Below are 11,909 nucleotides of genomic sequence, written 5' to 3'. Positions count from 1 at the left end.
CAGATTTCCTGGTCCCTTCCTTTATGCAAATTATTTTACAGCTATTCTTTCAAAATATTATTTATTTAATGTAAGACACATATTGATGTAATCAGTCAATGGTGCCACCTGTCAATGATTTTAGAGGGTGAAAAAATTATGATTTAAATGGTTTCTCTGTCCAGATCTGTCTACACTTGTAAGATATCCAGACACAATGTGTGTCTGACTACTTCCAGAGGTGGGCTGGATGATCTGATCACAATCAGATCACAATGTGACTTTTGATTGTCCACACCTGTCTAAAAATGTGGGCACAATCAGAATGTGGACAAGATCCAGACACAGGACGCAAGTTAGAATCAGGTATAAACGGAGAGATTTGTCCCACACATGACATGGTGTAAAGATTCATTAAGAACTGGTTGTGTGAAAAGTGCTTGACAAGAAGTCCATGTGGAATACCTAAATTTACCTGTGTCGTAACCGTGACAGAGAGCATGCTGTACATTGAAATAAAAGGCACAAACACATGTGGTAGCATTTAAACCATTGTTCAAATTTACTACGGTAAAATTGTACAGCCAAGCATACCCACTGGGCACAGACGTCAATTCAACGTCTATTCCATGTAATTTCATTGAAATGACGTGGAAACAAAGTTGATTCAACCAGTGTGTGTCCAGTGGGTAGTTTTGCTTAAAGTATTGACATGATGGCATGATTTACATAAGAAGATCCATGGGTGATGACAGCACAATGACCAGAGGACCTAAAGGCACAGTGTGTGTGTGTATCTCAGTCACAACATCCCCACAGCACAAGGCTAGGAGACAAAGGACACAATCATGTCAACCTGGAACAGGGATGACAGATGACATTGCTATGACAATCTCCACGTCAACCAACCACTCTGTGGCCAGCCTAGCCCGAAACCAGGTCTCACAGATCATAGGCACAAAAGAACACCTGGTAGAGTGCACAGAACAGACTTCTTGTTCATCTCTAAAACATACAGTATTTTTTACACATTGTTAGAAGCAGTGAGTCGGGCCTATGTTACAGTAACCTACTAAATTATTATATCATGACTGAGTTTCAACAAAATGACAGGATTGTAAAAAAATTAAAACACACGCAGCTAGCTACATTTAGTGTTCTTGTGCAAATGTCACAAAGAAATAAATATGGTCATGAATACATAATTCTAAGACACTTCACAAAAACTACAAGCACAACGACAGAGTAGCGTTTTGAAATAAGCTACTAGAAGAAATATTAAAGTAAGAGAATAAAGGCAACATTTTAAAATCAAAGTCAAAATGTGTTTCTGTAAAATACAGCCATGTAATTTGTTTTATGCTGCTCAATGTAATACAATTCAGTAACAGCAGAGGGCACTCTACTCTTTATTTCTGTGCTTTCTGGTCCAATGCAGTAGGCCTATAGTTTCACTCTCAATTTACCACAATCCTGTCAAATTGAATTCCTTTTTTAACGTTTCAGTTGCTATATTGGTACAGTTCAATGGCACTCAAAGACAAGACAAGTTTGACACCTAGAGTATTGGTCAAAACTATTGGTCAATGTTGTCCTGCTAGAATCATCTGCCTCAACCAATTGAAGACCTTGGAGAAGTGAGCTCTGTTTCTTTAGGATATGATGTTTGCCATTCTAACACACCACACCCCTCTCAGTTCCTCAGATAAAGGTGAAAGAGCAGTCATTACAAAACAAGGACACCCTCACTCCACTCTCATAACTGAGAATATTGTATGTGATATGGCAATTAAAGGAACATTACTATTAAACCCTGAAGTAAGCTAAACAACATATAAAAACTGTATTAACTGCCATAAAAAAAACTACCATACAATGTCAGTCAATCTTTCTATGGTCCATGTCATGCGTGTGTGATCCGATTGTCACCAAAACATGACTTAATGCTAATTGAATCCAATCAGACAATGATGACAGTGTTGCCCTGTTAAAGGCCTCTCACTCCTTGTTTATAGACCTGGTAGACACTAAACAGACATCCCATTAGTTTTGTTTGCCACCTCAGGATGTTTGGGCAGGAGGCAGGAATGGTAGATTTGAATAGCAAATAGCCATGCAAACAGCAATCATATGCTGTCTTGTGCCCAATAACAAACAGGAAGGGATGGGTTCATTCAATGCTAGGCCATATAGCATTCTCCACCCGGCACAGCCAGAAGGGGACTGGCCACCCCTCAGAGCCTGGTTCCTCTCTAGGTTTCTTCCTAGGTTTCTGCCTTTCTAGGGAGTTTTTCCTAGCCACCGTGCTTCTATATCTACATTGCTTGCTGTTTGGGGTTTTAGGCTGGGTTTCTGTATAGCACTTTGTGACATCTGCTGATGTAAAAAGGGCTTTATAAATACAATTTGATTGATTGATTGATTGATTGATATACATTAATGACAGAGTATCACAGGTGATGCCACCTCTGACTAAGGGAATCATGACAATACGAGAATAAAACCTGGTCTTTTTAGGTGTTCTGAAAGGCTGAAGAACTTGGAATATTTAGAACGCAAACTCATTCTCACTTGTTTAAGGGCCACTTCCTGTTAGAGACCAGGCAGTCGCCCACTCCCTCTGCTTCATGTACATTGACCTCTGAACTCATAGTCACTCCTCAATGGTTGATTACAGGAATGTCAACATTAGCCTTAATAAAATAGGTTCTAAGTGCATAACGGAGTGCAATCTACTTATGCCACCTTCTCTACTTTCACTCTGAAGGCACTGAAATTAATATAGATAGGCACATCACATCACACAGTCTCAAGTACACTATTACAATAGCTTTTGTAACATAATGAGATACAAACTAATAATAAACATTGGAGAATTCTGCAAGGGGGTATCACAAATAAAATTATATGAAGGACATGGATTATGGCAATCCTATCAGCTAAAAAGGGTAATATTGACCCTTGACATTTTCTGTAAATGTTAAATTATATGTTAGTTTAAAAACACAGGAAGTGCCCGACTGCTGAATATAACTATTTCAATTGTCTCTCTTTCACCACAAGGCCAAGCACCATATAAGTTTTAACACATAATAAATGTAATCCTCTATGAAAGTAAGAAGTGCTCTACAATGTTATAAAATAACTCTCATAAAACAAAACCAACTCAAATCTCAAGAAGGCTTGTCACGAGACTAGCTGCAGAGAAAGAACCTAACCTAACCCATGGTCTCATCAGAACAGAAACACACTGTACAGCAGTATGTACAGAATCTACAAGTTTACACAAAACAGTGATCACATTTCACTTGTGTGGTTACAGTTTGTTTTCTGGGGCCAGGGAAGAGAGGGAATAAGGGAGGGAGGGAGAGAAGGATAGCTTTTTGGGGACACCAGAGGCGTCACTGTAGTGCGAGGTGGTGGTCCTGCCAGTGGGGTAGGGTCGAGGTTGACAGAGGTGACAGGACGGTCCTCTCAGAGTGGGTCTGGCCCTGGCTCTGAGGTCACCACCATTTGGGTGAGAATGTCTATAAGGTGGTCCAGGCCATAGAGGTAGCCGTCCTCACGGTTGCCCTCCTCCCAGGTGGCTCTGTGACTCAGGACCTGTCCCTCAGGCAGAGGGGTGGTCTTCCCAAAGTCTATCATCCACACCTTGGCCTGTTCCCGCTTGTCATGGACGAACAGCAGTGAGCTGCCAATCACCTGGGGAAGGGGGAGAGATGGATCCCTCTTAGTCCTCAACACACTGAGATCTCTGGCAGCACAAAGCTCTATCAAATACACAAACTAGCAGCAGACCTGAACCAATAGGATGAAAACGTGTGTATGGTAGCCATCTAAGAATAAAAAGGGAGAAGCCTAATGAAGCATTTTGTATGGTCTATATCGCCATATATAATCATGTAAAGATTGTTATCGGCATTGAGTAAATAACTGCCCATTAAATCAACATCCTTCAAAGTACACTGTACACATTCATTTACTGTTAAACTTTACCCTATGACTTGGAGGTTCAGAAACTTATTTGATCTAATGATCCTATGCTTTCTGTAGTTAAAGAATCATTAAGGCATTGGGTAGGTAAAAACATTATCCTGTACATACCAGTACAATCCAGATTATTGTATTGGTTCAAGACTCCAGCACTGCAGGTGGCAGTAAGTCACCAATATTAGCTTTACACTTTTTTTTCTTCAAACATCAAAAGAAATTGACTACCATAATGGCACAGATACAACATTGCGATCTCTATACATCTCTATGGTCTTACTACAGTATGTCTGGACAGATGGTTGACGTAAATGTGAGTCCAAATAATCTTATTCATCAGCTATTCCTGAGTTTAGGTCAAATGTCACTACAAAGACCCACTGGTGTCACATACAGTAGGTATATCTGAGGAGTTAACATACACAGCCTGTATCTGACTCCAGCTAAACAGCAGGACATAGGTTATTCCAAAGAGGTTTGTTCTAGGGCCTGTGTCTCAACCTTTCCTCTGAAACGCCACAGCACCTTCAGGAGCCTGGCCAGGGCCGTGCACAAGAACTTTGGGGGGGGCGGGCCAACAATTTATGGGCCTATCTGCAACAACAGCCATCATCACATATTGTAAGCAAGCTAATGCCAGTGACTCCTAGGCCTAGATGATTGACATCGGGTGTCTATCAGCTGATCAGAGCGAATGATGATGTAATAGTTAGCTATGCTGTTGAAACAAACTTGTTTTTACTTGATTTGAGTTTGTTCTGCTGCTGACATCTGCCTCTTACTAAGAAGCAGTGGAAATGCCCCATTCTTTGTCTCTAACAGTGAGAGACACATATGACTGATCCAACTCAAAAGTAGCCTCCTACCAGTATTCAAGTCTCCCTGCCCAGCGCCCGCAGCCAGTGGCCACTGCATGCAAGTCAGAGGAGTGCGCTCTTGGGGCGGGGGAGGGGGACATTTTATGAGATTCAAGAGCTTATGAATTTAGCCAGTTTGATGTGCATTTCGTTCCATTTAAAATTAAAACGAAATGTTTTAAAGTAATACATAAAATCCACTGAGCTGCAAGGGTACTTTTTCATTGGAGGGCAAAAGGGCATGTGCTCGGGCACTGGTTGAGCCCTATCTGTTCACGTGCCTGAGCCTGACTATGCTTCCTGTTTGGAATAACAATGTCCTGTGATTGGTTGGTGTTTGTGTAGATGCCATTGTTCATGTATTTCCACTGCACATATTGTAGCCTCCTGTATCAGTTGAGTGGTATATGGGTGGATCTCAAATGCTTCCATTTCGGTAAATGTTACAACTGTAGATAAAATACCAGCAGAGGACAAAAATAGTTTTGTTTACCTCATGGGTCTTGAAGAAGGTTGATATTTCCAGAGTGTTCCTGATTTCCTTCAGTCTGTCCAGATAACAGTTCTAAAAACAGACAGGCGAGAACAAAATAGGTATTATTCAATCTACCCAGGGACGTGGGAAAATCTGATCTAAAAGCTTTCATTCATTCAAGGGTCAAGGTTTTCTCTATTTTTAACCACACAGAAAAACATCAACTAAACTATTGTTATACTGGATAAAGGATATAGGTGGAGTGAAAGTGTGTTATTTAATGTGCAAACTACGTTAGGAATACCCCAAAATTGAACTGAATTTAAATCTGTATTCATTAGACAACATTACTCATAAACAGACCATTGAGTGAATTTTGATAACTCCATAGTGCAAACCTTATGGGCCAACAGATCAGCTCAGTAGAGAGAGAGATGAAGACCACACATGAGTGACAGTTAAGTACACAACAGTGGGGCCAAGGCCCACCACACAATGACAGATAGAGGGTGTTTGCCTGGGCTTGCCAGCCTTGGCTTGAGCCTAGTGGTGCCAGATAAACACATGACAAACCAACGTGGAATGGAATGGAGGAAATCTTGTTTGATTGTTTAGTTTCGGGTTGGGTTAAATGCGGAAGACACATTTCAGTTGAATGCATTCAGTTGTACAACTAACTAGGTATCCCCTTTTCCCTTTCCTTTCCCAGCCATGTTTCCAGAACCCTGGGAGGCCCACATCACACATAGCTCACTTCCTGGGCCATTAGAGAGGGGGAAGTTTGGCCTTTAGACCATGGCAAAGGGAGGTCTGCCACAGCGGTAGGGGGCTCTGGCTCACACACACAGACGGAGGCACACACGCGCACACCGGGAGACTCACACACACATGTACACACACTCACCAGGATGTTCTGGTTTCCTTTGACAAAGTCGGTGAATGCTTCTGTCACTTGCTCCCTGCTCCTGGTCTTTTTAAAGTCTCTGTTTACTGTCCCGTCTTCCTTCTGCAAAGGGAAAGAGAAAGAAAGGCAGATATATTTAGAGCTGAATGTTTCAGCAGGATGGGGCCTCCAACAACTACATTATGTGACACACACTGCTAGCTTTATAGAAATGGCCTCTATCATTCAAGGGGAGGCTAAATAACTTCAAAAGTCAGACCCATAACGTGGAACTTACTATACTATTCTATATACTGTAGGTATTTCTCTACGCAGCAAAACCCTGCTGAAAGAGGTGACCAAAACAGGAAAATAGCCCAATGTTTTGCATCATATCGCTTAGACAGGAGGACGTCAGCACATACTTAATGTAGACATATTCGAACACTACCACAACGGTGTGCTTTACTGTCTCAGTAGATACACTACATGACCAAAAGTATGTGGACACCTGCTCGTCAAACATCTCATTCCAAAATCATGGGCATTAATATGGAGTTGATCCCCCCTTTGTTGCCATAACAGCCTCTCTTCTGGAAAGGCTTTACACTAGATTTTGGAACATTGCTGAGGGGACTTTCTTCCATTCAGCCACAAGAGCATTAGTGAGGTCGGGCACTGATGTTGGGCGATTAGGCCTGGCTGGAAGTCGGCGTTCCAATTCATCCCAAAGGTGTTCGATGGGGTTGAGGTCAGGGCTCTGTGCAGGGCAGTCAAGTTCTTCCACACCGATCTCGACAAACCATTTCTGTATGGACCTCGCTTTGTGCATGGGGGCATTGTCATGCTGAAATAGGAAAGGGCCTTCCCCAAGCTGTTGCCACAAAGTTGGAAGCACAGAATCGTCTAGAATGTCATTGTATACAGTAACGTTAAGATTTCCCTTCACTGGAACTAAGGGGCCTAGCCCGAACCATGAAAAACAGCCCCAGACCAGTATTCCTCCTCCACCAAACTTTACAGTTGGCACAATGCATTCGGGCAGGTACCGTTCTCCGGGTATCCGCCAAACCCAGATTCGTCCGTTGGACTGCCAGATGGTGAAGCGTGATTCATCACTCCAAAGAATGCTTTTCCACTGCTCCAGAGTCCAATGGTGGCGAGCTTTACAGCACTCCAGCCGATGCTTGGCATTGCGCAAGGTGATCGTAGGCTTGAGTGCGGCTGCTCCACCATGGAAACCCATTTCATGAAGCTCCCGACGAACAGTTCTTGTGCTGACGTTGCTTCCAGAGGCAGTTTGGAACTTAGTAGTGAGTGTTGCAACCAAGGACAGACAAATGTTATGCGCTTCAGCACTAGGCGCTTCAGCACTCGGCAGTCCCATTCTGTGAGCTTGTGTGGCCTACCACTTCGCGGCTGAGCTGTTGTTGCTCCTAGACGTTTCCACTTCACAATAACAGCACTTACAGTTGACCGGGGCAGCTCTAGCAGGGCAGAAATTTGACTAACTGACTTGTTGGAAAGGTGGCATCCTTTGACGGTGCCAAGTTGAAAGTTACTAAGCTCTTCAGTACGGGCCATTCTACTGCCAATGTTTGTCTATGGAGGTTGCATGGCTGTGTGCTCAATTTGATATACCTGTCAGCAACGGGTGTGGCTGAAATAGCTGAATCAGCTAATTTGAGTGGGTGTCCACATACTTTTGTATATATAGTGTATGTGGTTGTCTCACCTAGCTTAAGATGAATATCTTAACATGAATGCACTAACTGTAACTGTGGATAAGAGCGTCTGCCAAATGTAAATATGCAGGCAGGCAAAAATATTGGCATTGAGCTGGGGCCTAACAGAGACAACAGCAGCTGTGTGCTCTCTAAAAACTCAGAGAGCCTTTTGATTCCACACACAGTCTCCGAGGGCAACCCCTGATGTCATGACAACAGAGAGAGCCAGCGGAGCCCCGCGGGCCGCAGCCATCTATGGACATGGCTGGAGTGGAAAACTCCGGACAGCCCTGCTGCTGCTCCCTACGCTGTCGGTCCAGTCTGAACTATTCATCCAGCACATCTGTCTTTAGCCCTCCAGAGTCAAACCACAGGCCCTCATTAGAGGAGACAGATTCTGGAAGACGGTGTTACGGCCCAAACATGGCCAGGATGTCTCCCTCTTGGCTTTAGGAGGAATTAGACTACCCTCGTGTAGTCTAACTGCCTAGGAAGGATATGCTGCAGGAATGCTCTTTTTTGTTGTTGTTGCTCCCAGCTTTTTACAAATAAGATTGTTAGTATGCTTAGCTTTACCCAGGCAGAATCACACGATCAGACCAAATGTCTGTCTGTCTGTCTGTCTGCTGCTGCTGCACTGAATCTATTAGTGTCAGCTTGGAGGAGACTGATGGTGTGTGGGAGTGAAGGGGGTGCTTCAGCAACTGATGTTACTGTCAATAGAGGTGTCACAAGCAGGCCCTATGTGTGACAAAAACATTAAACACAGCCTATACACACTAAGACTAAAGAGAAGGGATCCCCTCCTGTTGGCCCTGGCAACCCTTAGTATGAGGAATGCTATTAAGGGGCGACTGCAGGGTATGTCTGTATGCAAACCAAGCAGGACCATCACGGTCAGCCCTTACAAGTGGAATTACACTCTCGATTTCGCATTATTACTTTTTTCCTTATGGATAGATTTAGATTTATTTTTTTATTTTTTTACCGTTTATCATTTCAACTAGTAACTACCGAATGTACAGACTGGCATATGCAAGATTTTGTCATCTTCCCTATAGTGTTTAATTTTCCCAATAATGGACTGTTAAGTGGGTTTTAGAGAGTATGATGGCAGGTAGCCTAGCGGTTAAGAGCGTGGGGCCAGTAACCAAAAGGTCGCTGGTTCGAATACCTGAGTGACAAGGTGAGAAATCTGTCGATGTGCCCTTGACCAAGGCACTTAACCCTAATTGTTCCTATAAGTTGCTTTGGATAAGAGCGTCTGCTAAATGACTGAAATGTAAACGTTACAATGCATCACTCTACTGTATATCATGGTGCATAGAAGTGTCCATTCAAACAGAAGTTCAACGGTCCCCCTGGCTCACCTTGATGCCCTCGATGCGGAAGCCCAGTGTACCGGTGGAGCTGATGGTCTCTCTCCACTGCATGTAGCGGGGCTTGGTGACCGCCTGCTGCTCCTGCTCCTCTGGCGTGGGTGCCAGGGGGTCCACCTCCACCATCTTTTGGTACATGTCCTTCCTCAGACTGGGCTTTTTACGGGCCTTGGTCAGCTCCTCCTCCAGGTATGTCCTTTGGTGGACAGAGAAGCAAAAGAGAGATTACTCACTCATGTCTGTTTGATACTGACTTGTTAAATAAGATTTTATGGTTTTATGGTGTTACAAGTCCAGCAACAAAATGTATTTCCTTTTATGGGACAATTAAAGGATAATTGTACTCTACATCTTAGAATACTATCATTGTACAATATATTGTGCCACATTGTGCAATACAATAACGATAATTCTTGTTTGACAAAGCTGTTATAGTATTGTCATGGCTATAGTGAATGATCATGTCCCAGGAGCCAACATGTGAATGAAGAAGAAGAGCAACTGTTTTACTTCACATAATATACTTTAGAAGATTTATTGCAGTGAAGACAGGAGGGGTTCCCTTTTCCTCAGTTCATCCCTGTACTTCTCCCCGCCTTTGTTTTCTCAACCTTTCCTTTGTAGATTCAAATTCTGATTCGTGCTGCAGCAGCCAGCTACCTCAATAACAGGCCAGGCTTTAGTCTGTTAGAGCTGCACCACATTGTTGTGTTTGGACAGGCCGGTTTATAATTTGCTAATATCCTGGCCATCTGGTTATCTCTAACTCTGTCCATCTCTGCAATGCAGTGCCCTTCCAGAGAAGGTTCACATTAGCAAACACAGCTGTGCTAGAGAGGAAAGGAGAGGAGAGGGAGAGAGCAGGGAGAGTGCAACACGGCTATTCATTTCAGCAATAGAGGATAGGATACTGTATCAAAACAGGCCTGACCTGTTAGCACCCAGTTTAAAGTGGCTCGGAAGAGATTACAATATTTCACTGGTCACTAATAGCATTTCAAAGTGGCTCAGGAGAGAACAATTATAAACCATATCTGGTATACATCTGATGTAAACTTAACAAGGGAGAGTTTGACAACTGTAACACGTATGTGGAGTTCAGCAGCCCAATAATTAACCCAAAGGATTGGAATTGGGTTCAAAACACTTTCCCCACAAGCTGATTTAAGTCATGGTGTGAGAGAGGGGCCAGCTGGCTGTCTGCTAGCTACAGGATGATCTCTTCACTGTATGGGGAGGGTGATGGTCACTCCTAGACCTTAGGCCTAATGGATGTCTGCCTGATTAAATATTGGACCTTACCCTAACCTGTGAAACTGGAACAAAGAGATCTGAGAGTTACCATGCCGTCTAGGTTGCTAGTAAAAACAAAGTCCGATTTTCATTTAACCCCCTAAGACTTTAGTTTAGGATATCCACAGGGTAAACTGAGATTAGATCTGTGCCTAATTGTAACTTCAACCCAGAGATGCACCTGCCTATGAAAGTGTGTCAATCCAGTGTCCGACACTCACCTGACACCCATCTTGCAGTCCATGACGCAGGGCAGGTCGAACTCAGAGAGCAGGTCATCCATCTGGTTGTACTTCTCCCCGTCTTTCTCAACGTCTCCGTGGTAGGCCGGTACGTAGGGCCGCAGCACGTCATTCATCAGCCAGTCCAGGCAGCGCTGCTCACAGTCACAGTGCTTCTTCAGGATCCGCCCGTTAGCCCCCGCCTTGAAACTGCCTGAGAGGAACCATCATATGCAATAAAAACATTTAGACAAACTACAGTAGAGGTTGCAGGCCTGGTTTACTTTGTAGGCCACAGTAGGTTTACTTTGTTTGGTCCTGGTGCTAAAGAAAATGTCTTATCTGATTCTGAGTGGAATATTCAATTACAGGTATCCTAGCTACAGTATATACAAATAGGATGAAACTCTTAGCTATGCCATAATTGTAGTACTGTGCCTTTGAATATATGAAGTATATCCCGATGCTTAGCATGAGACTATATTTGAATTCCAAACACATTGGCCACTGTAGCGTATCCAATCCAGCTGGGAGAAGGAGAGCGGAACACAGAACACACATTTCCATAGCCTTATCCCAGAATCCCCACATTCCAGAAGCAGCGTTATCAAGGCCTACCTGCATGACCCGCCAGCTGGATCCAAGGGTACTTCTTCTTGAAGGACATGACGAAAGGAGACCAATGGACCATGTTCTTGATCTTCTTCCATGACTTGTGCTGTATGGATGACAAACAGAGGATGCTTTGAGTAAACCTACAGTGTGTAGTGTTCCTCGCACAGTACTCAGTCTGTTTTCATAACAAACACTGTAGTATTACAAGAGAAAAAACACAGAACAGTGCTCTGTTGTGTATGGACGTCATTGTACATTTTTTATACATTCAGAATCCAACCCACCACACATTAACATTTGACTCCTTTTGTGGTCAATCACTAATGTAGTTGAGTGTATTATTTTTTCAGTTTACGATTCAAACAGGGATTTTTCTCTCAAGAGATGGGCACAGTCAGGCACACATCTTAACCAATATTAGTATTCACCACAGAATTATTACAGACCACAGGAAGAATAGAAACAGTAGAAGGGGTGTCCGGGGATCCCC

At 43.4% G+C, this 11,909-nt stretch overlaps 1 protein-coding gene across 2 annotated transcripts in view; it reads right to left on the bottom strand.

The window, feature by feature from the left end:
- Nucleotides 1-517: 517 nt before the first annotated feature.
- itpkb (inositol-trisphosphate 3-kinase B) overlaps nt 518-11,909 on the bottom strand; it is a 65,143-nt gene continuing 53,751 nt past the window's right edge. For both annotated transcript variants that reach the window (XM_084149420.1, XM_084149421.1), the window contains exons 3-8: nt 11,423-11,522; nt 10,805-11,018; nt 9,282-9,486; nt 6,206-6,307; nt 5,320-5,391; nt 518-3,681 (exon numbers count right to left, since the gene is read on the bottom strand). In XM_084149420.1, the coding sequence (XP_084005546.1) occupies nt 3,454-3,681; nt 5,320-5,391; nt 6,206-6,307; nt 9,282-9,486; nt 10,805-11,018; nt 11,423-11,522 (921 nt within the window). In that variant the 3' untranslated portion in view covers nt 518-3,453. The remainder of the gene's footprint in view (nt 3,682-5,319; nt 5,392-6,205; nt 6,308-9,281; nt 9,487-10,804; nt 11,019-11,422; nt 11,523-11,909) is intronic.

The sequence above is a fragment of the Coregonus lavaretus genome (genome assembly GCF_964263955.1).
Source record: "Coregonus lavaretus genome assembly, chromosome: 31".
Lineage (NCBI taxonomy): Eukaryota > Metazoa > Chordata > Actinopteri > Salmoniformes > Salmonidae > Coregonus > Coregonus lavaretus.
This window is presented reverse-complemented; position numbering and strand designations above follow the sequence as displayed.